This window comes from Lycorma delicatula, chromosome 9 (genome assembly GCF_047948215.1).
Source record: "Lycorma delicatula isolate Av1 chromosome 9, ASM4794821v1, whole genome shotgun sequence".
Taxonomy (NCBI): domain Eukaryota; kingdom Metazoa; phylum Arthropoda; class Insecta; order Hemiptera; family Fulgoridae; genus Lycorma; species Lycorma delicatula.
This window is the reverse complement of record NC_134463.1, coordinates 107,361,136-107,387,961: the sequence shown is the minus strand read 5'-3', so window position 1 is coordinate 107,387,961 and position 26,826 is coordinate 107,361,136. Positions and strand designations below refer to the sequence as shown.

General features: G+C 29.1%; 1 protein-coding gene across 2 annotated transcripts in view; it reads left to right on the top strand.

The window, feature by feature from the left end:
- Positions 1 to 24,644, top strand: part of emei (transmembrane protein 161-like emei) — a 52,292-nt gene extending 27,648 nt beyond the window's left edge. The window contains exons 7-13 of one of the 2 annotated variants that reach the window (XM_075374403.1): positions 3,811 to 3,927; positions 4,449 to 4,589; positions 8,420 to 8,594; positions 12,516 to 12,612; positions 14,068 to 14,216; positions 17,260 to 17,344; positions 24,475 to 24,644. In XM_075374403.1, the coding sequence (XP_075230518.1) occupies positions 3,811 to 3,927; positions 4,449 to 4,589; positions 8,420 to 8,594; positions 12,516 to 12,612; positions 14,068 to 14,216; positions 17,260 to 17,344; positions 24,475 to 24,479 (769 nt within the window). In that variant the 3' untranslated portion in view covers positions 24,480 to 24,644. Of the gene's footprint in view, positions 1 to 3,810; positions 3,928 to 4,448; positions 4,590 to 8,419; positions 8,595 to 12,515; positions 12,613 to 14,067; positions 14,217 to 17,259; positions 21,708 to 24,474 lie in introns of those variants that run through there. The other variant, XM_075374402.1, reaches the window with a different exon arrangement.
- The last annotated feature ends 2,182 nt before the right edge of the window (positions 24,645 to 26,826 follow it).

Below are 26,826 nucleotides of genomic sequence, written 5' to 3'. Positions count from 1 at the left end.
AACTGGATACAGTCATGGGATAGTTTAATGCCTTTGGTAAGCGTTTTGACCTTTATGTTTTTCAGGGATCGTATCTTTTACCTCTTCTCGTTCATTCTTTACGTACACCATAATATTTTAATTTAATTTTTTTTTTTTAATATTTTTATTTTTTAATGTAACTACATAATGCAATGTATGCGTGCTTATTCAGAAAGTTTTAGCCACAAATATAGAAAAGACATCGCAAAATATTGCACTGCAAATAACAAAAACGTGAATAAGGAGATTTCACTGTAATTAGTAACTTCTTATTTTTGTAATAATTATTTATCAAAGGCTATGTATAGCTTTTTGGAGAGCCCCCTCCTTATCACATTTCTCCAGCCTTTCTATCTTCCTCCCCATTATTTATCATATATTTCCTGAAAATCCTTCTCCAACCACCTCTTTCTGCTAACTAGAGCATCTCTTGGCATTTAATGGATATACTTATTCAACATCAGAACCTTACTAAAACTCAGAAATTACTAACCATTCTTCCTTTTTCAACATGGGCTTGGAACCTCTTTTGGTGGTGTTATTTATATAATTATTATTTTAAAAACACTTATGTATTTGTGAAAATTCTCTTAAATTGTTTTATGGTACATTTGTTAAGTAAATAGAGTTTCCACATATGGCTATCAAAAGTACTGGAATTATTGCTCTGCATGTACGCACTTATTCCTATTTATTAGCTCTTTGCAGATGCCATTACAGGCAACATGGTTGGTATTTACAATTTGTTTCGAGTGTTTGAATTTTTTAACATAACTAAAGGACCTGCCAATTTTGAAGTGTGGTCTTTTATATATTCTTAAAAGCAAGAAATGTAACATTTGCTGAAATTCATCAATAAGTTAGTGAATTTTGCAATATCATTGTTTAAAAACAATCTCAATCAATTTAAAACTTTGTAAGATTTTTTTATTTTTCACTAGGGCGTTATGCCTCTATGATTGCTTGACCAGATGGTGAAAGCCAGCTGATTACACTGATAGAAAAAAAATTTTTTTTTAATATTTCTCTAAGTGTGATAACATTTCTTGAATTGACTCTTTTGTGTACATTACAGATCTGTAAATACAATTTTTCTATCACCCTAAGTTTTAAATAAATTATGATTAAAAAAAAAATTAAGGGAAAATATAGTTAAAATCTGTAAAATTTATAATGTTGCATGGCCATACCTGTATTAGAATGATTTTGCTGATGTTTTTCTTTTATAAATAGCCTCAGGCACATACCAAATTAATGTCCAACAGTAATCAGCTAGCATGTTAGTATTCCATTTTCCTTTATAATGGCTTTCCATCACCGAAATGTCGTGGTGGAAACATTCAGTGTGTTCATCACTTACGTCTCCGAGGTTGCCTGGGAAAAAATCCAGATGTGAGTGGAGGAAATGTATTTTCAAAGACATATTACATCCCATAGCTCTGTATGAAGTAAGAAGTTGATTAACAATATCATGGTAATTATTGGATTTTTGTTTACCGAGAAAGTTTTTGCAAACATCTTTAAATGAAGCCCAAGCTGCACTTTTTACATTATTGTAGAATTACAATAATGTAATCAGTAATTGAATACATTATGTTTGACCAATTCTCTTATTTGAGGACCAACAAATATTCCTTCTTTAATTTTTCCTTCACTTACATTCAGAAATTTCTGCCTGATGTACAAAAATGTGGGACTATATCCTTCTTCATTGCTTTTAAAAAATTTTTTATTAGTCCTAGCTTGATATGGAGAGGGAGTAAAAGTATTTTTTCGGGTTCAACTAAGGGCTCATGAATAATATTTTTCCTATTTTGAGTTAAGTTGTCTCGTTTCTTCCACTCTGGTAACATGATGTTTATCCCTAGCCCAGCTGTCCCATTCGCAAAGAAAACAGATACCTAGTATAGCCTAATTGCTTGCCTAACAAAATAGCTATAACTTTTAAATCACCACCTATGTTCCAGCTATGTTTTTTATAATTTATTTTTTCAAGAATGTCTTTCATCACATCGTATGTCTCTTTCAAATTACCATAAGCAATTTTTATCAAAGGATATTTGTTACTGTTGTGTAGTAGTCTCTTTAATGCATTAAAGAGATGTTCATCTCACAAGTTACTAGCTAAGAATGAAAATGATTGCATGCTACAATAATGAGAAAAGAATAATCAGCTGATTGCAAAAGCTAGCTGGTCAGGCGATCATAGAAGTATAATGCCATAGTGAATAATAAGAAAATTAACGCTACCGTTGTACAAAGTTTTAAATTGATTGTTCTTAACATAACTACCCTCTAAAATCAAAGATTTTATAAAAATATAGTATGTTATAAATACAACATGTGATTTAAAATTAAATAACAATATTACAATGAATTGAAAATTAAAGAATAAAACATGTATTGCATACACTAATTGGCAGTAAAAATAACTTATGTACAGACCTTCTAAACAGACCATTGGTCGTGCGAATGTAGACAACCCTTACTAGATTATTGGGTCCTAGATGTGTGCAAATTAATATTGTGTACAATTCTTCAAAATTAAGGATTGCGTGACCTGCAACACAGTGTAGATGAAAAAATTTAACACTACCATCTTATAAAGTTTTAAATTAATTGATAGTTCTTAACGGTCATTACATTTTCACTGAAATATTTTTATCCTTTTTAATGTTGGCTGATTGTAGAAGCCGGGATCAAAGAATGTTTAAAACAGGAAACTAGATTTTTGATGACATGATGTGAACCAGTTAAGAACTTTTTGGTTACTTTCATTAAAAGTACTGATCTAATAAGCAGTGTGTATTCATGGTATATTGGGGAGTATAAGAGTATTTCTGGAATATATTTTATACTGCTGTTTGTAATTTTAATTTTTCTGTATGTTACTTTACTGTATTAGTTTTATTTTTAAATTCATAATTACCTTTTTTGCATTTTAAAATACAGTGTGGCACAAGGAAACTATAAATTTTGAAATGACTCTCACAAAAGTAAAAAAAGGAATTTACAAGTTTTATTGTTGAAAACAAAAAGTAAATTACACACCATTAAGTGTCCCAACACAAAACATTTCAATGTCTAAAGACAATTTCCATAAAATGATTGCCATTTGAACAGATGCATTCCCGGAAATGAATGCTGAAATTTTGCATACACTTTGAAACACTTCCAAGGAAATTTATGGGACCACATAGTCTGATGGTTTCAGTTGTTATACAACTTGAATTTTATGAGGGTCAAACTTCAAACCACTGTGGAGTATTTGGTCGACAGTTGTTCAATGGTGTTGCGTGTTTCCTTGCCGATTGTCGTGGGCTCCTTCCAGTTGGTGCCTGAACAGCTTCAGTGTTTTTTTGGGATTTATTTAGTTCATTGACCTCCTGATGGTTTCTTTTTTAGAGCTGAACCCGTCTCCTCGAAATTCTCAACCCATGTCTTGATGGCGTGGCAAGATGGAATTTGACTATGAAGTCCTAAATTGTAATAATGACATTAGAATTGCCATTAAGCAGCACTCACTCTGCCACCATTCTTGTTAAATGCCTTCATGGCAAATGCTCTTTGTGTACCGATTCACTGGTTCATGATTACTAAATGGCAGGTAGTTGTGCACAGAAGGATGCCACTCCCATCTTTCTGCCAGCTCCTCAGGGCTGCCTCTACTTTCAAAATTTCCTGTTTTACTGTGCCACTCTGTATATGTCGTAATAATAATTCAGTAAAATTGTATTGTTTACATTCAAAAATATGAATTATCTTTAATGAATATGCTATTTTTCACAGAGGTCCTGCATCAAAACTGATATTGAAATTTTTTCTGGCTCTTTGGTGTGCTCTTATTGGAGCTTTGTTTACTTTTCCTGGGTTAAGGATGGCTCGAATGCATTGGGATTCTCTTAAGTAAGTTTAGTTAAGAACAGTTTTATTTTATTGTGATTGCTTTTTAGTTTCATTTTTTAATGTTCTAATTTTTAATATGTTAATTTTTAACTGCTTATATATTTTAATAATGATGAAAAGTGAAGAATAATCATAGAAGGATAATTTCAGATAAGTTTTGTTCTGAATAAGAATAAAACTTCAGATAAGCGCAATTCTGTAATTTTTTAATTGTAGGAAAGATGTAATTGAACATATAGTTATCATGGTGACTACAATAAGATAAGCCACCACTACTCTGGTCAACATTATGGACAGAACATATGCATTGATTGTGATTCCTCATCCACATTTAATATTCATTGTATTTTTTTGTGGTTTGTTTATAATTGTCAGCGTAAATAACTTTTTACGCTGACTACAGGGAATGACAGAAAGCAGTAACAATCTTTAATTGAATGAATTGAACTTGGATTCTTAAGTCTTGTTAAAGAAATATTACGTTAATAGTTCATTTTAAAGTGTTGTTTTCATGTGTGCAGGTATTGCAGTGAACAAAGATTTCTGAAGCTCGCCTTAAATGTAAGTTTTGCATCACCATTTCTTTTGGTACTCCTTTGGGTTCGACCTATATCAAGAGATTATCTTACAGTCCGAATATTTCCTGGAATGACAAAACCATTGTTAGTATCCAATCTTTTTTCATGTTGTTTTATTGTATTAGCTAGGCTTTTAAGTTAAGCAGTAAAATTTATTTTTAGTTTTTAAAATAGACTGATCATTTTTTATTAACTTATAAGATGCTAAGTATACCTTCCAGTTATGAAAGTAAACAAATGTTATGTTCGTTTAACCCTGAAATCAGCAATTGTTAGTCTTACAATGATGATGTTTCTTGTTTAACTATCAACATTACAGAATTGGAATTTGATCCATTGCATTGTAATATTATCCTAGTAATTTTTCCATTATGATGATCACATTATTTTTTATCATATATTACTAGAATTATATATATTATTATTATATATTTTATATATATAACTAGAATTAAAATAATTAAGATAGTTGCATTAAAGAATATTCCAAATCTTATATTACTTGTTATTTAGGTTTTCTGTTGAACGTAATGTTATATATATGTTCAAAAAATTTATATATATGTGCAGATATTGGGGCTTGTAAATAGTTTGATATCACTAATGAGTACCTATTACGTATTTAGCATACTTAATTTTAATCCTTAAACTGCTTAAGTTTTTGAGACACATTATTATACATAAAATTCTATAATTATTTTTATTAACTCTTAAAGTGTTACCTTTGAAAATATGTCCATACATTATCTTGTAAGCATTATTTGAAATGCTTATCAGATTGATGGGCATGATTTATTGTAATAAATATGTATTTTTCAATGTTAATTAAATGTTTTTCTTTTTTCAAATGCATGAGGCGTGCTTTTAGTCATTTTGAAATAAAAGTAAAACTGAAAAATATTAACTTTTTTATTACTTATGCATGAGCTACATTTATGTACTACTTAATTAACTTCTACATAATTTACCTTCAATTTCAACACATTTTTCATAGTGTTTCATTATTTTCTTCAAGAAATCCTGCCAGCAGTGGCTTAAACCATTTAGGAGGAATACTATTTTTCAATTCATCATCATTGTCAAACCTTTATGATGCAAGCTGATGCTTAAGGTGAAGAAAAAATCACTGGGAGCTAAGTCAGGGCTGTAGGGTGGATGATTAAAGATTTTCCAACAAAATCTTTTCAGTTGCCTTAACGTTTGATTGGCTGTATGTGGCCAGGCATTATCATTCAAAAACAAAATTTGCAGGATAGCATCCCCTGTTTCTTTTTTATAGCTATTTGATTTTTTTTTTAATGTTTTGCAATAGTATCACCAATTACAATAGTTCTGCAATCACTAAATTTGACATGTAAGATAACTTTTTTGTCTCAAAACAGCAGTAACTGTAACCTTCTTTAGCAAACATTCTTGTTTGAACTTCTTCAGTCTAAGTGATGATAAATGCTCCGATTGCATTGACTATAATAGTGGATACAAAAACAGATAGAATTCTGTCTGTATGCAATCTATATTGATATTGTAGCCTTGCAGGTATGAATCAATTTTTACTATTGCAATAAAAAAAAAAAACTAGTTTTCAACACATATTATCCACTATGATGTACCACCTCTTTACAGTAGTAATTTTGGTAATTTGATAAAAATACTAGTTTGATTTAAATAACTACTACTTACTACATACTAGCCAACATCCACTCTTGGCTGTTAAGCTATTTTGTGATGTACCTGACCAGTATAGACAAGCTTCTGTGTAAACAAGGCCTTCATCAAGTGGTCCAGAGCTTTGCAGGTTCTCAGATGGTCTGCATACATAGTTTCATGACTGCAGAGCTGGCATGCTGGAGAGGTCAGAACTCATATGCAATGTGGGTGCGAGGCCAGATAGGCATGTCCGGTTTTTAATCTAAATGCAGCAATGCTGACTGCTCAAGGGAGGCTATAGTTTATAGGACCATATGTGACAAGGCTCTCCCACTTCTTGCCTGCCGCTGATTCTTTGCAGTTTTCGCCAATCTATTTATTGACTGCAGAGTTTATTTGTGCTTTGGCTGAGTCAAGAGAAACAGTGTTGAGTGGCTGAGGCAGAGAGGTTCCCAGCTTTGTCACTTTTTCAGCCATTTCATTATCACAGATGTTAACATGGCTGGAAACCCATTAGAGTTTCAACTGCCAGCCTTGACATCCCAGTTTATTTAAGTTCTTCCTGCACTCCAAAGTTCTTGTGCAGTCAGTTACAGTGTTACATGACAAGTTCTGGATGGCTGCTTGCAAATCAGTAAAGAAAACTGCCTTCTGTGTGGAAAGGATTTCAAGTTGGGTGGCGGCTGCTTGAGCTGTGGCAATCTCTTTATCATAATTGCTCTGTGGAGCACCAATTGCAAGATGCTCCTGGAAGTGGTGGCAGTAGTACATGGCTCCTATTTCTCCTGTTCCCAATATTGATGATTAGTCTGTATAAATGTGTAATCATTCCTGTTCTGGTAATCTTCATGAATGGTTTGGAGTGCAGCCTGTTTTAATTCCACTTCATAAGAGGCGTGTTTTGGCAGTAGATATTTTAAGTTATATTTGGCTTGTGGCAGGTGGTCAAAATAATCTTGATAGGTTTTAAGTGGCATTACATCTACAGATATCAGGGCCGTACTTCTCACATAGGCTCTTATATGCAGTGAGTGGTGCAATTTGGGTTTTGAGCCTGCTTGTTGCTTGCTGGTAACTGTCCCACTGTTGCTTTTACACTCTTCTTGAACATTCCCAGAAGCGTAGTCCACTTTTTTCATGGTGGACATGAAGAGGCTCTATTTGTGTCTGAGCTTCCATAGCTGCCACCAGGGTGGATTTAGCAATGCCGGTTATTAGTCTCAGAGCAGTGTTCTGGACACGGTTCATCTTATATGTAGTTGTGGAGCCAGCGGTGACTGTCACTTCGCTTCCATATTCCAGAATTGGTCTAATATATGTTGTCATTAACAATTCTTGGTTAGCTTCCCATTTCACAACTGTGAGTCTTTTCTACTGAAAAGATGATTCCTTTTCATTGCTTTTCCCACGCACTGTTTGACATGTGGTTTCCAGGTCCAGGGTAGCTCCCAAATATTTAGGAATTTTGCTTTCTTCCAGTGTTTAACCCTTGTAGGACAGACTTATTGCCGGTGCTTTTGTGGAAAGTGTGAAAAGTTGGAATGCAGTTCTTGTGTGGTATTAAGTCATAGTGTTGCGTGTTGCCCAGATTTCAAGATTCAGCAGTGCCTTATTGAGGCATTCTTCCAGTGTATTTACGTTATTACTAGTAACCCAGTCTGATTGGGATACAGATAAGATGATTATGCTGGTAAGACGAATATCACTGCTCAGCTTTGGAATTGTAAGATCTCAGCCAGGATTAAGTTATCTAGATTTCCTATTTGTTTTTCATGAATAACACTCATTCATGCACTCTTAAACTGACAGATTCATTTTTAGAAATTTGAATGAGATGTTAAAACATTTCTGTTTGTAGCTTTAGTTAATGTTTCCTGTGAAGTGTTGAAGGTTGAAATTCAACAATGAGCATAATCAAGGATTCATATTGATGTGTAAATACGTATCTATTTTATATTGAAGCAAAGATGTATGTATAGAATGGAACATTGTCATTTAACAATGTTAATAAGAACAAAATTGTTTATCATTAAAGTTCAGATAAGTTAAAAGACTTTGTTTGCTGTCGCAGTTCTCAAACATATCTAATTTATTAAACATTTAGTGATGAAAATACAATGTAAATTTCACTAGTTAGGCTATGCAGTTTTTCACTGTTCTCAACGGGCATCTTAAACACCTCTAAGCAAATACAGTCTTCATATTATGCTAATAATAATTATTATATTTTAATGAATATGATGAATCAGTTTTTATTATTGTTTCAGAATGACTTCTACCGCTTTCGAAAGTTTACGCTTAATATTAATTGTGGCAGCTGTAATACAAAGAATTGCTGTAATGCCTCCATATTTACAAGCATACCTAAATATGGCTTATCATCGTTTACAGGAACAGAAAAAGGAAGCTGGTAGAATTACTAATATTGAACTTCAGAAAAAGGTTAATTCAGTTTTTTTTTTTATCCAGTTTATTTACATTTTAATGATGTATAATTGATTTTTTTTTAAATTTATCTACTGGTAGGCTTGTTTAGTATTATGTTTTTTGTTCATAAAGAACACAGTATGGCATTAAATGAAAGTCACTAATCAAAATGTTCATCTGAAAAAAATTTGATTAGGAGGTACAAAATTACAGCCAATTTCAAAGGGACAGTTGTAACCATTCTAAATTTTGTTAGTTACGAACGATATATGTATTATGTCATAAAGAAAAAAGTTTCAATATTTTCAAAAGTAGTTAATATTCATTTGGCTTAGCTGATATTAAAAACAGAGAATAGGAAATAGTATTATATTATTTTAATAGTTAAATAAACGTAATTAGTTTGATAAGAAATTGTATTACATAACTTTGTTTTTTGATATATGACATGGTCTGGATAGCCAGACGGTGATGTCATCGTGGACTGGTGAGTGCGTATACTTTCTCAGAAAAAAGTGTGTACGTGCATAAAATACGAACGAGCGTCTGGCGGGGGAAGCCAGACTGACATTCTTTGTTTCGGGGCTAGTGTGAATTTAGCAGTCATGAAGTGGAGACGTGATTTGAATTGGCTTGCACGGAAGTGGTGATGTGTTCTTTGTTCGATGAGACAGGACAGTGAGACTGGGTAAACAGGTGTATTCGATGCGAGGTCATCATTATTTTTATATGTGCAGGAAAGTATCCTTATGTATATGAAGAGAAAAATTAATGATATGATTCGAAATATATGATTCCATATAATTCTGATATAAATAATATGTTTAACTAATGTTAAACAAAAATATTTTCTTTTATTGTTAATGTTAATTACTTTATTTTATATTTTTTTAAATATGACAGACGAGTAGTGTGGAAATGTGTTTTCTATGATTCCATATATATGATTCAAAATAATTTTGATATGCTTAATATGTTCAATTTATGTTAAAAAATTATTTTTCGTATTGTTAATATTAATTATTTTTTTTAATTTTAATAATATACATGTGATCAGACTACATAGCCCTAGTACATTTTTTCGTTGTTCCCCTCTTAATTTGAATTGTTTTGTGATTGAGCTTTTATTTTATATTGATTCTACAATGAGCTTTTCAAATTAAATTTTCTTTTTTTTTAATTTGGAAGCAAGCTCGCACAGTACTGTACAACAGTGTAATGATCAGATTTCAATATGTAATATGAATATTCCAAAACCTGACTTCTGATAACTTGTAAAAAGAAAATGATTTTATAGTATGTAAATTAATTATGCACCTACATTCTTTTTCCATTACTATTTGCCACCTGCACTCAGACATGTCTGAGTATAATTTAAGTGGGAAAAGAAAAGTATTTGATTTGCATTCTTTGAAATATCATCCTTATATAACCAGGCACAGAATCACATTCAGAATAATGTTTTGTGATATTTTTATGTTTCATAATGATCTTTTTTGTATGTGTAAAATATGAAGATTTTTCGAAGATAAAAACATCAAAACGAATAGATGAATTGATTCAAAATGACATCACATCACGTAACAGTGAATTACCAACTCGATTGGCATTTTGAAGTAATGAGTAGGACACATTATTACACAATTGAGCTACCATAAAACGTGATACATTATACAACATGTATAATATATATATATATATAAAATGTATATTTGTATACATTATATACAACTGCTGAAATTTTTGTCTAGTTGAAATTTGAACCTATTTCACACCCTCTATCCTCACCAGATTTGGCACCCTGCATTTTTCACTTTCATTATTTTTCTCAATTAAATGAGGATATTCATTTCATCATCGATGGTGAACTGAAGGATACATTGTCATAGATAAAGGAAAGATTGTCAACATTCTTCATTGACAGAATGAGGAAACTAGTTCTTTGTTAAATGTGTAGATATAAATGGTGACTGTTTGGAAAAATATATAAAAGTTTGTATAGCAAATAAAATATAAAAAATAAATAAATTATATATATATATATAATGTAAAATTAGTATTTATAAACCACCAGATATACACATATAAATCAAGATTGATCTTCAATTTAATAAGGCCTTTTCAAATCCCATAGAATCATCATCAGTTATTATAATACCATATAATTAGCATTGAGGTACTTTGTCAACAAAGTCATGACTGATTAAAATTATTAGTCAGATGTTAAAACTCTATTACACCGGCCTACCAATTTAAATAGATAATCCTGCTTTAAATTTACCTGGTGGTTTATTAAATTGAAATTTTTACATTTATAAATATAATATTTCTCCAGTTTGTTTTTAATGTTACAAATTTTTAATATTTTAAGATTATTTACTAAACCTGTAATTTTATGTTCATTTGAAATCAAGTGATCTACCATATTTGCAAAAAAAAATGTATTTTTATTTTTTGTAAATGTTAACAATATAAGATTTATTGTAGCCATTGTGTAAAGCTATATTTCTTATGTATTCCAGTTCATTATTTAATACCACCTCATTGTTATGTGAATAAATAACAGCTCTATGTATCATACCATAGTGTTTCTCCTATGTGAAAATGGGTTATTTGAATTTCTATGAATGGTTATATGATTGTTGATAGGTTTTCTATATATACTTGTTTCAATTTTGTTAGCGTTATTAATTTTTATGTTCATATATAAAAAATGTATAGTCCTATCATTGTCTGCCTCCATAATAAATTTGAGTTTATTATTAAATAAATCTAGCTTGTTTAATATTATTTGATATTCCAATGTTATGTTAGAGTCAAATATTACAAGTATATCATTCACATATCTCACCTGTAAAAGAATATTATTTGTAATATAAAAATGAATAACAATAACAAAATTGAAACAAGCATACATAGAAAACCTACTAACAATAATGAAACCTTATATTGATAACATTTACAAGGGGATATTTAAAGAAGAAATATAACAAAAACACTAACCTTTTTCTAGTGAATGAAATTTCCAGTGAAACAAATAAAATAGTAAATGTTTATAATAAAGAATAATATGCCACTGCATATAAACCTGTGAACAATATTTCGAAAAAAATTTTTAATTATGACACTAATTTTAGTTTTGACAAATTTAACTTAAACTGGCATATGATTCTCAGAACAATTTTTTCTTTTTTTTAACTTCTGGGACCACCGTTATGTATTACTTCAGACGATGAGATGAATGACAATTATTGTAGTGTGTGAAAATGTCATGTCTGGCCTGGATTCAAACCTGGGACCTCTGGATGAAAGGCCAAGACGCTAGCACTCGTGCCACAGGGGTCGGCTCTCGGAACATCTAAGAGCATTAAAAATAAAAAAAAGAATTTTTCAAATACAGGAGATCACTTAATTTCAAATGGATGTAAAATTACAGATTTAGTAAATAATCTTAAATTATTAGAAAATTGTAACGTTAAAAACAAACTGGAATATTTGGAGAAATTAAAAATTTCAATTTAATAAACCATCAGGTAAATTTTGAGCAGGATGATCTGTTAAATTGTTAGGTTTGTATAATAGAATTTTAAGGTATGACTAATAATTTTAATCAATCATGACTTGGTTGACAAAGTAGCTGAATGCTTAATGATAATTGTGGTGTTTTAATAACTGATGATGAACCTATAGGATTTGAAAAGGCCTTACTAGATTGAAGGTAAGGTCAATCTTGCTTTATAAGTATGTATCTGGTGGTTTATAAGTACTAATAATTCAGCACACAGGACAACATGTTTAAAAAATAATGTAAAATATATAATAATCAATTGTAATGCACAGTCATCACTGTGCATTACGTTTCAGTCACCTCTCGTAAGTTATTTTTAAACTTAGTGTTAAACTAATGTTTACCAATATATTAATGTTTTTTTCCAGATTGCAGTTGTGTTCTACTACCTGTGTGTTGTTGCATTACAGTATATAGCACCTCTTTTGCTTTGCCTCTTCTTTACACTTACTTATAAAACATTAGGTTTGTATATAATTTTTATTGCTAAAATATTTTCAGTGGTTGAATCATATTAACAATTTTTAACTGTAGTTAGTGAGACACACCATGTTTATTTTTAACAAAACATTAGTGTTTTTAACAGTACATTAGTTTATTAATGGAAGTCTTTTTAAAAAAAAAAGTTAGATTTAAAAATGCTTATAAATACTTTAAATCAGTCTTGCACTTTTTATACTTGTGACAAACGACATGTTTAGAGAACAGGATCCCATCGTTAGTGGAATTAAGTTTAATCCAAGACAAGAAAATTATAAAAATTACTAAATTAAAAGAAACCTTTTTATTTTATTTCAGATGAATGTGCAAATTTAACTTCCTAATATTATTAAAAAATAATTATAAAAACTCATTGTGATGTATATATATAAAAATCAACACTTCACAGTGTATGATGCAGAAACATATGGAATGTTGCTCACGAATTTATAAAATTAAATGAGGTGATGAAAAAACTATATGAATAAAAAATAAAATTATGATGCATTACATTAATTAAATAATTGCTATAATATTATATGCCACTGTTCATAATAAATTTTTTTCCCAGTTATTTTTGCTGATAAGGTGAATGCTGTAGATGATTTGGAAATGTATGAATTATCAAAAATTCAGAAAGATTGTTTACTAACAACTATGTAGGTTTCTCATCTAACAGTGCAACACCATTATTTATGTATAAATAGATGTAGTTTTTTAATTCTGTCTTCATCACACACTTCAATAACAAACTAAAATAATCACACTTGATGTAATCTTGTTCTTGGGACATTTTGTTTGATTCAAAGACAGAAATGGTAGGACGGATTTAAGGTATTTATAGAAATACTTTACAGACAATTACACCAAAAATATTTAATGTACCTTCTTGTCAGGCGGGCTGAAATAATATAAGATCTTTCCGTTATTTCATCTAATGGTACTGCCTTTTTGGCCTAAATTGTATTGTTATGTGTAGGAAATAGAAATCACTTCAAATTAGAGAATATCTGTATTTAGAAAATATTTAATGAAGCACTAATAGATAATAGTGTTTATTCAAATAAAAAATAATTTACTACAATGAATTTGTATGTTAATATTGTTGTGTAAAAAATATTCGTAAATATTATTCAAACAGCAAAATCAGTTAAGAATTTCTAATAATTCAGACATCCCTTTATATAATATAATTTTTAATTATAAAATATTTCTTTTTCAAATACATTTTAAGTTATATGAAAAATATCAATTTTTAAAATTATTTATTTTGTATTATTTATAAAATATTTTAGTTGAGGATGTAATAACAGTAATGATATTTGGTATGGGTGATCTGCACAATGTGCCATCCTCTTTATATTAATGCTTAGAAATTTTTACAGTAATAGAATGAAAATTGATTTATTTTTAGTTACAGTTAATTTTTTTCTGTATTAGGTGACTATACTTGGAGCGGATTATTTTTTGATGTTTCCTCACAACCTGATGCTCCTGTTAGTAGTCCTCGACCTCCATTTCCAGTTGATGAGGATTCTTTGTTAAGATCTGCACAACAGTTTACGCTTGCTTTGGATTCTTTAAAACAGGTGTGTTTTATTATATTGCTATTTAGATAACTCATTTTACATGGATATATTTTATATAGGAATTTTAATACTGTTATTTAAATGTGGGATTTGGATAGCAAAAATTTGTTCAGTTTACAACAAGTGGTCATAGATCAATAAATGTGAATGGTATTTTTTTTCTGTTCTGTGATGTGGGATGTCACCTGAATGCCTTAATTGATCCTAAACTCTGACACAAACGCTTAATTAGTCTTTTTTAGTTAAAACATGAAATTTCACTTTACGCATCATAAACTATTAAGAAAATAAAATCGCTTAGCTGCTTATTATAAACATGGTAAAGTGAAGTGAATTGAAACTTCATGTCTTAACTAAGAAAAATTGATAAATACAAGGATCGTTCAAATATAAACTGGAATGTTGCCATATGGACTGAGGAAGAACAATGAATGTGGTGGGGTGCTGTGTATAATTAGTTGGATATGCGTCGAGAGGAGCAACTGGCTAGCCACGTCTTATGTCATGTTCCCACATCAATAACAGAATGTCTAAGCAGATGGTACCATCATCTGTTGCATAATGAATTATAATCCAACTGCAATTCTTTGCCAACTACACTCAGGGTGTAGTGGCAGTTCAGTAGTGGCCACTATATCCCAGAAAGCAAGAAAACTATGGAGTTGTGGAAAAGTGGGGAGGGGGGCATCGATCAAATGCTTCTCAGTTGGAAAAGTTGCAGCAATTGTGTTTTGGGACTCAAAAAGTATATCAGCTCAAAAATAAATCAGCTCAAAAGCTGATTTATTTCCTGTACGAACAAAGGACTGTAAATACAACATAGTACTGCTAGTTGTTGGATGACATCAAGACTGCTTATCGCAACAAATGATCATGGCAACCTATTTGAAATGTCTTCCTTCTCTATGACAATGCATGGCCGCATACAGTAGCTCAGACCCCTGATACTCGCTAAAATTCATTGAACATCTCTTGGAACATCCACTGTAAGGTGAAGCAAATTTCATTCGAGATTGTGACAACAAATTACAGAATGAGCATACATGGGCAGAAGTAAATCCTCGTGAAATGGTAGAAGGCAATTTTCAACATCTATTTATTGCCACTGCATGGTACAACCTTCTTCACAATCTGCTATTTGTACTGTTCATATTACCTGACTGCATAAATGCTGAGGTCTACTTGCACTTTCTTCAAGAAGCATTGCCGCAGCTATTTGAAGATGTTCTTCTAGCACTGAGACGCAAAGTATACTTCAGCACGATGACACAGAGTAGCCATCGTTATTCATTTCATCGGAATATCTGAAATCTGAGTGAAATCTTTCACTAGTTGTAACTTACATGAAGCATTTAAGGACACAGTTTATAAGATCTTTTCCATTATTTTACAAGTAGAATAGGTTATGAAAGTTCCTGGACTAGTGGTAAACTCGTCATCGCAATTCAGCTGATTTTGAAGTTGAGAGTTAGTTCTAAGGATCAAATCCTAGTAAAGGCAGTTACTTTTATATAGATTTGAATACTATATCGTGGATACTGGTGTTCTTTGGTGGTTGGGTTTCAATTAACCTTACATCTCAGGAACGGTCGTCCTGAGACTATAGAAGATTACACTTCATTTACATTCATACATATCATTCTCATTCATTCAAGTAATACCTTACTGTGGTTCCAGAGGCTAAACAGAAAAAAGAATTTATTATTCACTGGTTCATTCAAATAAATAAAAGTCTTTATTTCGTTTATAATATAAATTATTTTTATTATGATCTTTGAACTTGTAATTCATATATATAACTTTATTTTATTAATTATACATTCGTAATAAATACACGGCGAGTCTTTGAAGGATGGAGTAAGACTGACTAACAATAGAGCATTAGACAAATTCATTTAATAAGAGTAACAAAAAAAAGTGACAATTTATAAAGAGTAAGAGAAAAGTGAAAAATTTTTATTTTTACAAATAAAAAAGGAGGAAATGAAAACTAAGTCTTAACATAAATAATAGATTTTATGAAGAAAAACAATCACATAAAAAAAATATATTAATAAATATGTTGCATTTGAATCAATATATATGCGACATATCAATATACAATATTATAACAAGTATACACCTGACCACCACAACACACATACTAATGAATCAGGATTTTCCGCTAATGATCAGTACATTCCGTGCTAAGCTAAGGGGGATGCACACACAGACACACACACACATTCAAATGTCGTTCAGTAGGGTAGGATATATACGATAACTTAAAATGTTATGCATCTGGCATTATGGTTAGTTTGTTTTCATTTATGAGATTTGCTTTATATTTATTTATTTTTTTATGTAATGTAAAATGTTAAACAAACTACCGTTTTTAATGCATTTGAAGTGTATCAGTCTCTTACTGTTATATTAATGTGTATGTTATTGGTATAATTTTTATGAAAAAAAAAAACCTTATGTACACTTCCCAGTTTCTTACAATTAAAACTAGTAAATGCAATTTATTTTCTGTTAAAGATATTGTTGTATTGCTAATAAACGAAGTAAGTGATGATACCATTTAAATGACCTACTTTTTCTTAATAAAACAAAAAAAAATTGTATAATTTCAGTCAATTTGTTTTAAATAGTACCCAGAAAATCATATACTGCTTAGACATTAAAACTATAAGTAAAATTACAAAAATTGCTTGAATCTGAAAATGTTAAATTTAGAGTTAATGAATGAATTTTTATTATACACAGTATAAATCTCTTTCAGTCTAGTTACTACATAAAAGAGTAGCAGTATTCAAATTATTGTCATTATTTTAAGTTAAAATTAATTTTTTTGTTGTTGAAAAATAATTTTTTTCAAAATATCATTTTGAAAAAAAATGATATTTTGTCATATGTTCAGAGTGTCATAACTTCTGTTAAAAAAAATATTTAAAAATTGATAGAGCAATTTTCACTTATTTTATTCACCAAAGAAATCATCATGTTTTTTTAATCCGCCTGGGAATTAATCAAGTAAACATTAATTTAAAATTTTTTACAGGTATTCACACAAGAAGTATATAGAGGTGTGTTTGGTTTTGCTACATGGTGGATGTGTTTTTCATTATTTACAGCTAGTTCATTGGGTATGGTATACCAGTCATATTTTACACACGCATAAAATTAAGTATCAAATATAATTAAGTCTTGCTATCATTTTTATATTATTCATAATTGTAGTATTTTTTTTTTTTAATCTTGGCTTATTGTTTATTTTTTATCATCTAAGACATTCTGTCCTACGTTGTGTCCCTTTGAAGCTCTCCTTTTCCTGTTCTTATTTTGTAATGATATAATCTATTTAATAAACTTGTATCATTTTCATTCTTTAAATCCTCTTTTATTGATTCTTTTGAACTTGCAAAAAACAAATTTTTATTTAATAACTTGTTTTCCTAATTTTATTTTCCCAGATCTTTATTAATGTTATACATCATACCATGTAGGCTATATTTTAGTTAAACAGACAGCCCTAATTAATTTTATTATATTCTTCTTTCATCGTGTACATGCCCTAATTTCTTTCTTTTAAATGTTTATAATTTATTCTCTTTTGTTTTAGTATGAACTGTTAAGCATTACATTTCTGTCCATCTTCATCCAAATTTTATAATCAAACAATTTTTATAGGATCCTTGCACAATTATACATGAGAAATGTAACAAATTTATTAAAAAAATAAACTTAGAAAATTAATTACTTTAAAAATTTTATTGGTGTCATATGAAGAAAGGAATAGACAAGATTAGATGTTATTCAATAAATGCAAAATGTAATTTATCAAATGATTTTTTAAAAAAATATTTAAATATAGAGGATAAATACCTAAAGTGAGATAATCTTAGATGTATATGTCAGTGTAATATTAATTGTCAGTGTTAATATGGGACATGCTCAAGTTTCCTTTAATAATATTGCTTGCTTATAAGTAAGCTAATCTTTCTATAAATATGTTGACTTTGTTGTGGTTTAGTAATAGGATAGGTTATATGTTTTTCTCTTAACTATTCTTATTAATTTTTATATTATTCTTTAATATGCTGTTCTCCATGGACAGCATTTTAAACAGTTGTTGTGCATCTCCCTTTCATCTGGAACGTTCTGAGCTTGAATCCCATTCAGGCTCTAGATGCCCGTTCAGTACCATCTCAGCCATTTTTTTTTTAATCACCTGATCCCCTAAAAAAACAGAATTCTAGAAAATGTTTTTTAGCAACTGTCCAGCCAGCTACTAAAAAAATGCTGACAGGCTAATTAGTTAAGTTAATTAAAGGGTAATGAAAAGGGAAGAAAAAGAAAGATCAACATAGTCTATACTGATAGTATACTTACTTACTTAATGGGCAAAGCCCATTATTAATTATACTTTATAAATACTGATTAATGTTAATGTAAATATTTGAACGTTGCAATTTTTCTATCCTTTAAATTTTTGTATTGTTTGTCTCCATGATTTCTTATTATCTTTTTCATAACACCATATTTTAGTACTTTAAACATGGAACTTCAGAGACAATCTAAAAGTCAATCTGCTTTCATACTAGTAAAAGTATATGTTAAATATCATTGTAACCATTGTTATCCTTGGTTTTTTACTGTTTTACTCTCCTTTATGTATTTTAATGACTCATTCATATATTTACTGCCTGCTAATCTTATAATTTTCATTTTCTTTGTGTTAATGTTGGTTTCTTATTCCATCTGTTTGTATAGTCTTATAGCTTGTACTACTTTGTAATTATAATTTGTATAATGTTTATTTTGTCACATTCTAATTGTTAAGTAATATTTCCTTATAATAAAGAATCAGGTTTGATTTAATTTATGTTTCTGCCTCCAATCTTAATCTCTTGGTCAGTGTCTAGTCTGTACATAACTGTTCCCATTATCAGTAGGCAGTACTTGTGCTTTTATCAGTAAAAAAAAATTAAACTGACTGTCAAGTATGTGCTTCCTTTCTAGATATGGTTGTTTGTTTTGAAAAATAGAATAAAAATCATTATAAATTTTTTTCTAATTTATTTACATTAATGAGGTGCTTTTCACATTTACAATTAAAAAGTTTGATTTAATCGAATTTAATATGAAGATATCAAACGAGATAATTTTTTTAATTAATAGAAATTTTTAATTACATGTCTTCAGATTACTGAAAATCTGAGCTTTTATTTCTCTTATTTTTTTTAAATAATTTATTTTTTATACTACATAATTAATATCTGGAAAGAAGAGTTAACATCTCATTGACCGGTTGTTTAATATCCGATTCACCAGATTGGTCTAGTGGTGAATGCGTCTTCGCAAATCAGCTGATTTCGAAGTTGAGAGTTCAGTGTTCAAATCATAGTAAAGGCAGGTACGTTTATATGAATTTGGATACTAACTAGATTGTAGATACCGGTGTTCTTTGGTGGTTGAGTTTCAATTAACCACACATCTCAGAAACGGTCGACCTGAGACTGTACAAGACTAGACTTCACTTACAATCATACATATCATCCTCATTCATCCTCTGAAGTAATACCTGATGGTGATTCCTGGAGGCTAAACAGGAAAAAAAAGAAAAAAAAGCAATATTCAGATAAAATCAATTATAAAATAAATCTAGTGATAATAATTTTTTGCCAGTATAATAAAAAAGATGATAAACTGTCATATATAAAGTGTAATAAGAAAGAGAAGATATTTTATTGTAGTTATACACGATAATTTTATTCATTTCCTGTCTCTAGCCTTTCATCACTCGCGTTTTTATTTAACAACAGCTTTTACTCTCTGTCTCTATCTCCTTATCTCCCTCTCTCTCTTTCTAAATATACATATATTTATTTACATAAAATACATTTTAATATTAATTGTTCACCATTAGTCGTTATGTTGTTTTACTTTATTTTAGTTGTAATTATTTTATTAATTGTACACCATTTAGTTGTTATTATTAAAATAATAATTGTTAAATACTACTTAGTATTATATCTAAATATTGTGTTTGTTTAAATTTAAATCCTGAGTTAACTGTAATCTCTTTTGTAAGTTTTAGCCGCTGGCATTGTTTTCTGTATTTAGATATATGCATGGAGAATATTTTGATTATAATTCATCCATACTTGTGTTAGTAATATTTTCTATGTTATATTCTCAGGGTTGTTTTGTTTTAACTAAATTGTAAGGATTAAATTTTTTAATGCATTTTTATTGAAAAAAAAAGAAAAATGTCTTCTTATCTTTTATGAATCTAGATTTTAGCAAATAAAAAAATATTTGTTTATAAAATATAAAGCAAAATGTTTAATAAAAATATTAATCAGTACATGGAAATTGATAATCTGCATAATGCAGAATTTAAAATGAAAAATGTTATCGTTATTTTTATTACAAAGAAAACACTCATAAAAAATGTTATGCTGTTTACCATTTTGCCTGAACATAACTTCAAAAAACTTAACATTTATATTTAGAGTAATGATTAAAAGTATACTATTACATAATAAAGAAAGAAAAAAATTGCCTTGAAGAATACTGAATAACTTAATTGGTACTATATATCACCACAAAATATTCTGTTTTTAAAAGATTTTAAATAAAATTTCTCTTCTTTACAATTTCTTCTAAGTTGCTTGTTTAATGTTTAAGTAGCTTGTTTATGCCTGCAATCGTTATGGTTGTGGCACTATGTTAACATGTACAAAATATCTAAACATACAATACTAACAAAATTGGTATTTGTTAATTATTTTGGTATTGAAAGATGAGGATAAGCACCATTTAAGTCATCCTGATGTTTAGCACAGTCCTGAGGATTTAAATTATGTTCACAATATGTCAGTTTTAAATTATCTGCCGTTATAATGTGCAGTATTATTTTTATGAAAGTAAGTTATTACATGACACTGGACTTGCCAACTGATTAGTAGTACGCTGATAATAGTATGTGCAATGTACTGTACATAGTATATTATACATTATACATAGTAATACTTATTATACACTATAAGTGGTACAAGTAGTCTGTATGTTTACATTGTAGCAAAATATTTCCATATATGCACTATTCATGTTAAATTGTACTTATATTAAATTTTAAGTAAAATTTTATCAGATCGTGCATCTAAATTAAAATTTTGTACTTTTTTTATAAGTATTTATTGTAATTATCTATATACGTATATAATATTAAATAATCACATTTAAAACAGAAATTCTGCTATTCTATCTAATTCTATATTCTTATTCTGCTATGTGTATGTAATTTTTACATACATTTGCATAATTTAAAATCATTTGTTTTTACATGTAGTTTTTTTTTCACTATAAATATTATCTATATAACTTAACTGTTTAAAGAATATACATTTATATTACAGCAGATACATCAAGTATGTTATATATAACTCTTAGTTTATTTTTTTTTCTTTTATTGAAATAAAATATGGAATGTTTGGAAATTTATTCTATTTTTTTTTTGTTAAATAAAACAATCTTTATTAGCCAATAAAAACAATTTCTGATTAAGTAATTTATGCACCATCAACTAGCAAACATTCATTTGAGTCCAGTCAGCGCCTGTATCAAAATGATTTCTTTGTTGCTACAATGTTTTGGAAATTTAGGCCTACATTGTTTAAAATGCTTTCTTTTAATTACTCGTTTTTAAATAATGAATTGTAATTATAACTATTTACTTCACTGTACTAATTGCAATGTATTAAGAATTTAGGGATGGTAAGCAAACGATTCAGTCATCTTATTCTCAAATTAAGCACTACTCCTAGGTACCTACTACAAAAGTAAATTTGTTACTATTGGTTATCTGGAAATTAGTTAAAGAGTATTTTTTGGAGAGCATAGTCATTATTTGTCAATGAATTAACCACTCATAATAATTTACTAGAAGTAGAAATTTACTCTTGCATTAAAATTATTTCTCTTACTAATCCACAATTGTAACTTTTTATGGTTATGGTAAGTTAGTGTTTGCTATTAAAATTATTAATTATATTAATTCCATTCTACGAGCTATAAGTTCATTATCCCAAAAGAATGAAGCCATAATTTTTCCTGCTGAAAAAGTGGTTTTGAAGATGAAGGATGTTGCCATTTGATTGATGCCCGTTTGTTTTCTGGGGTAAAATAGTGTATCCAAGTATCATCAGTAGTGGCAGTAGACTAAAAATTCATCACCCTTTTTTCATGTTGTACTAACAATGTGTCAGACATCTGCAGGTGTGACTTTTGTGTTCATCCGTTAGCATTCATGGAATCCAATGTGTGCATACTTTGCAGTTATTAAGTTGATTTCTGATAAACCACTGTAAGTCAACAATAATTTTGATTTAAGTGTGTTAATTCTGTCAGCTATGTCTACTGAATGTGCACAAATTCTAGCGTACAAAATTCACTCGGTTCCTGCAGTTGATGGCAATAAACCACTCAATTTTGCTATAGACATTCTTGATAAAGTGAACAAAGGTAATGTGGTTTTAGAATAAGTAATCTCTGATGAAGCTACCTTCCACAGTTCTGGTCATGTTAACTGTTATAATTGTTGGATTTTGGGTAGCAAGAACCCTCATGCCATTCGTCAAACACGTGATAGCCTGAAAGTTAATATTGGGTGTGCGTTGACTGCTTATAAAGTGATCGGACCTTTCTTCTTCACTAAGCCAATGGTTACTAGCACTAATTATCTAGACCTAGACATATAACAGGACTGTGTAGTACCACAAATTGAACAATGGCAACCCCATTTTTACTTCCAAAAAGATGGTACACCACCATTCTGGAGTTTACATGCTAGGGACTAATGAACAATTTCCTCGACATTGGATTGGCCTTGATGGACCAATTCCCTGAAACCTTGATCTCTAAATGTTACGCTATTCATTTTCTTTTTTTGGGAGATATTCAATGACAGGGTGTACACAATGAAGTGTGAACATCAATGAACTAAAAAAAGAAAAATTGAAGGTATAATTAATGGAATAACTCCAGATAATTTTTGTAATGTGTGTGGCATGAAATTTAATATCATCTAGACATTTTACGTACCACAAAAGTGCTCATGTGGAACTTATTTGAAGTTAATAAATGTTGTAAATAAAACTGTTTGAAATGCTCTGTTCAACAATAAAATATGCATATAAGTATATTGCTTTGTTATTTTTATTATTATTACCTAAAATGCACTGAATAATTTAAGTCACCTTTACTTCATCTTCATTAGCACATAAATTTAGATAATGTGAAGTACTTAAATTTCAGCTTACAGAAGCAAATCATTTAAGGTGACAAACATTGACGAGGAGTGAACTTTGCACTTATAATGAATGTGAGATGATCTCATTGTAAATAAATAAAAATTTAATTAGGACAATAACAAAAATTTTACTTTCGTAGTAAAATAATTTAATCATGAAAATTAAAGCAACTCTGTAAAGGGTTATTTTATGATACAATAAAAGAAGAATTTTTCCTTTATTGAATTTATGGAGCAAGTTTTGTAAAGTAGCTAACTTTGTTCACGTACTTGTTTTCTGATTTCTCCAAAATGGATTACTTTGATAATTTTTTTGTAATATGTTAGTAAATACAATTATTAATTTTGTTATTATTATTGTTAATATTTTAAAAAATAATGTCTTTCTTCTATAAAGCTTCTTTATACATTGGAAATGGTTTTTTATCCGTAACATATTTTATAATAAAAGTTAACTTCAACAAAAAGTTCTAATCACTAATCTATAAAAAGATTATTATAAAGCTATTTTTAGAAAACCAAAGTTTACAGATAAAAACAAGTAGTAATATTAATAATAACTGTCATGATAAAACTTTTAGGTCTTCTAAAAAAAAAAATATATATAAAAATAAAAAAAAAACATGTAGCATTCAAAGAATGATAAATTATAAAAAAGTTAGTAGAATCTCAATAGTTACTAGAATAGTAAAAAATATTCCTTTTTTTATGCATTTTAATACATTTAAGGTGCTCTAAAAGAATTATTAAGTTTGAAGTTATAAAAGCCTACAGGGCTACCAAATAAATTTTTTTTTCTGATTAGAAATTGAAAAATATTGAAGTTATACTTCTTTTGGCGCATTAGAGAAACTGATCAGAGTGTATTTTTAGCAAGTTATGGAAGTTGCACGCACTGATGTAACACATCATGAATTTAGTTTTTAGTGGGAGTTTATTTTTTTATTATTTTCTTTTCAGTGTGAAGTTATCCAATTATACTATTTGTAAGGTTGCTGATATGTAAATAAGGTAATTTATTTTATTATTATATCTTGAGTTAATTTATCAATTTGCAAGATTAATTTTAATAAATATAATTGAAGGAAAATAAATATTGTGAATGTTGAATTAGAAAATGTAAATAATAAAGAAATCATATTAAAATTTGTTTTATTATTGACCATATTAAAAAACATCCATTATCATTAGTTTATGTCGCTTGACACTAGTAACAGGTCTTCAAGGTTTGTTACTCGACATTACTATGATAGACAATGGTAAGGCCTTTTATCATGGCTGAAGATTGTCCACTACTGCAGTTAGTCTAAAAGACAAATTTTGAAGACTTGCAAATAATCGTTTGATAATTATTAGTAGAGATCTTCTCAATTTTATCAACAAAAGGAAAGGAATAACATCGTAGACTTTCAATTGTCAAAGTCCATTGTTCTCAGTGATTCAGTTTTATAAAAAATCCAAATTTTAATGTTTAGTGAAATATGATCAGAGAATGACTTAATATACCAAATTTCAACTGTATAATTCAATATAAACTATCTAATGTTCGAGCCGGAGGAGTGGCTATAAACATTACCAACATTGTTACCCCAACACTACCAACATTGTTACTCCATGTATCGATATAATGGTGAAACAGTCTGAATTAATCCGTTTGACGAGTTCATCAGTTGGTGAATTTTGTGCAGCTGAATGTAAAATGGAAGATTATAAAACAGTTGTTTTAATAGCTATTTACTTACATTTCTCCAAACCAAAAATTAGATTATATTATTCATTTTTTAAAACAGGCACTACTTTCATACACAACAATGGGAGGAGCATACGTAGGCAGAGGAGAAGATAAGCTTCCATGATTTTAAGTGGGGGACTTCAGCCTCATTGTAAATGTTAACTTCAGCCTTAAAAGTTCTAGTTCATTAGTTAACTTTTTATACGAGGCTCTACATTTAACTGAGTAATGGCTCTACAGTTTCTATGACACGACACAGCTTTACCATCAATGCCATATTTAGAAAATGTTAACACAAAACTATTTGTATCATATTTTTCATATAATAAGCCGCTGATAACCTCTTGTGCCTATTCAATCCTCATCCAAAGAATTAATGGAACTAAACTAATCTAAACATATTTGATGAACTTTGTTTTATATGACAACAAATACTTCAATACTTTTTAAACTGTATAAAATAAATATTATTTAAGTGTTATTTATTCAAACTTTTATTCATGGCATTTAATGTTGTCTATTGATCGTTTGTACTCTGTTTAAATTTGTTTGAATGCGTAAAAAATTATTTTTTTATTCATGCTAAAGAAGTATAACTTTTTACATGCGTACATAAGTAAACACAAGTTTTTTTATTTTTAGATCAAAGTTTGTGAAGTCACTTTCTGTAAAAACTGCCCCACAGAAATTTTTAATCCAACATCGAGGTCACAAACAAATTTAGATGCCTTATTTAACAATCCAGTTTCAGATGCAATTCCTTTTTTGTAGGTATAAAAATTTTCAGATGTGTGAATTTGATTGTTAACTATTTTTTACAGGCTATGTTAATATCACATATAAATAAGAATATTTGGGTATTTAAATAAGAGTTTAGGATGAAAAAACCACTGAAGTAATTATACCTAAATTTCCAGATACATAACTTTCTTTCACTACAATTCCTAATCAAGTATTGGAATAAAACTGAAAGAATATACATGAAAAGATGTTAAAATTTATGCGCAGAATTTTTTAAACATATTATGGTAACCAGAATTGATGATGAACTCAATAAATTAATGTTATAAAACTTACTTAATTTTCAAAGGAAATAAGTATTTACTGTAGTAATAAAATTTTAATATAGTTGAAATGTATAATGCTATTATTCATCAAAATAAAAAATGGAATCATGCCACTGAAAAACATGATATAGGAGGAGTGTTCTCCTGCAATATTAAAAAATATATATACTCATGTATTCCAGGTGATTATTTGAAAATTTACCACATTTATTATTCAACAGATAGGCAGTCCTATCGTATTTCTGTTTGCAAGCATGTATACCTTCCTTGGAAGACCCCCTTTTAAAATTATTTTCAAAGGGGTGTAACCCATCCTCCCCATTACACCTACCTCAACTCAAAAGCATTAAATGGCAATGGTAACATTTAATTATATTAACTGACAACCCAAAAAAAATTATGAATTTTGGTGAAAAGAAAATTAAAATCCACCCACTCCTTCGCTCAGTAGGTATGAAAAACCATTTAAGGTAGTACTTTTCTACTTATTTGTATGAAGTAAAGGAGTATTGT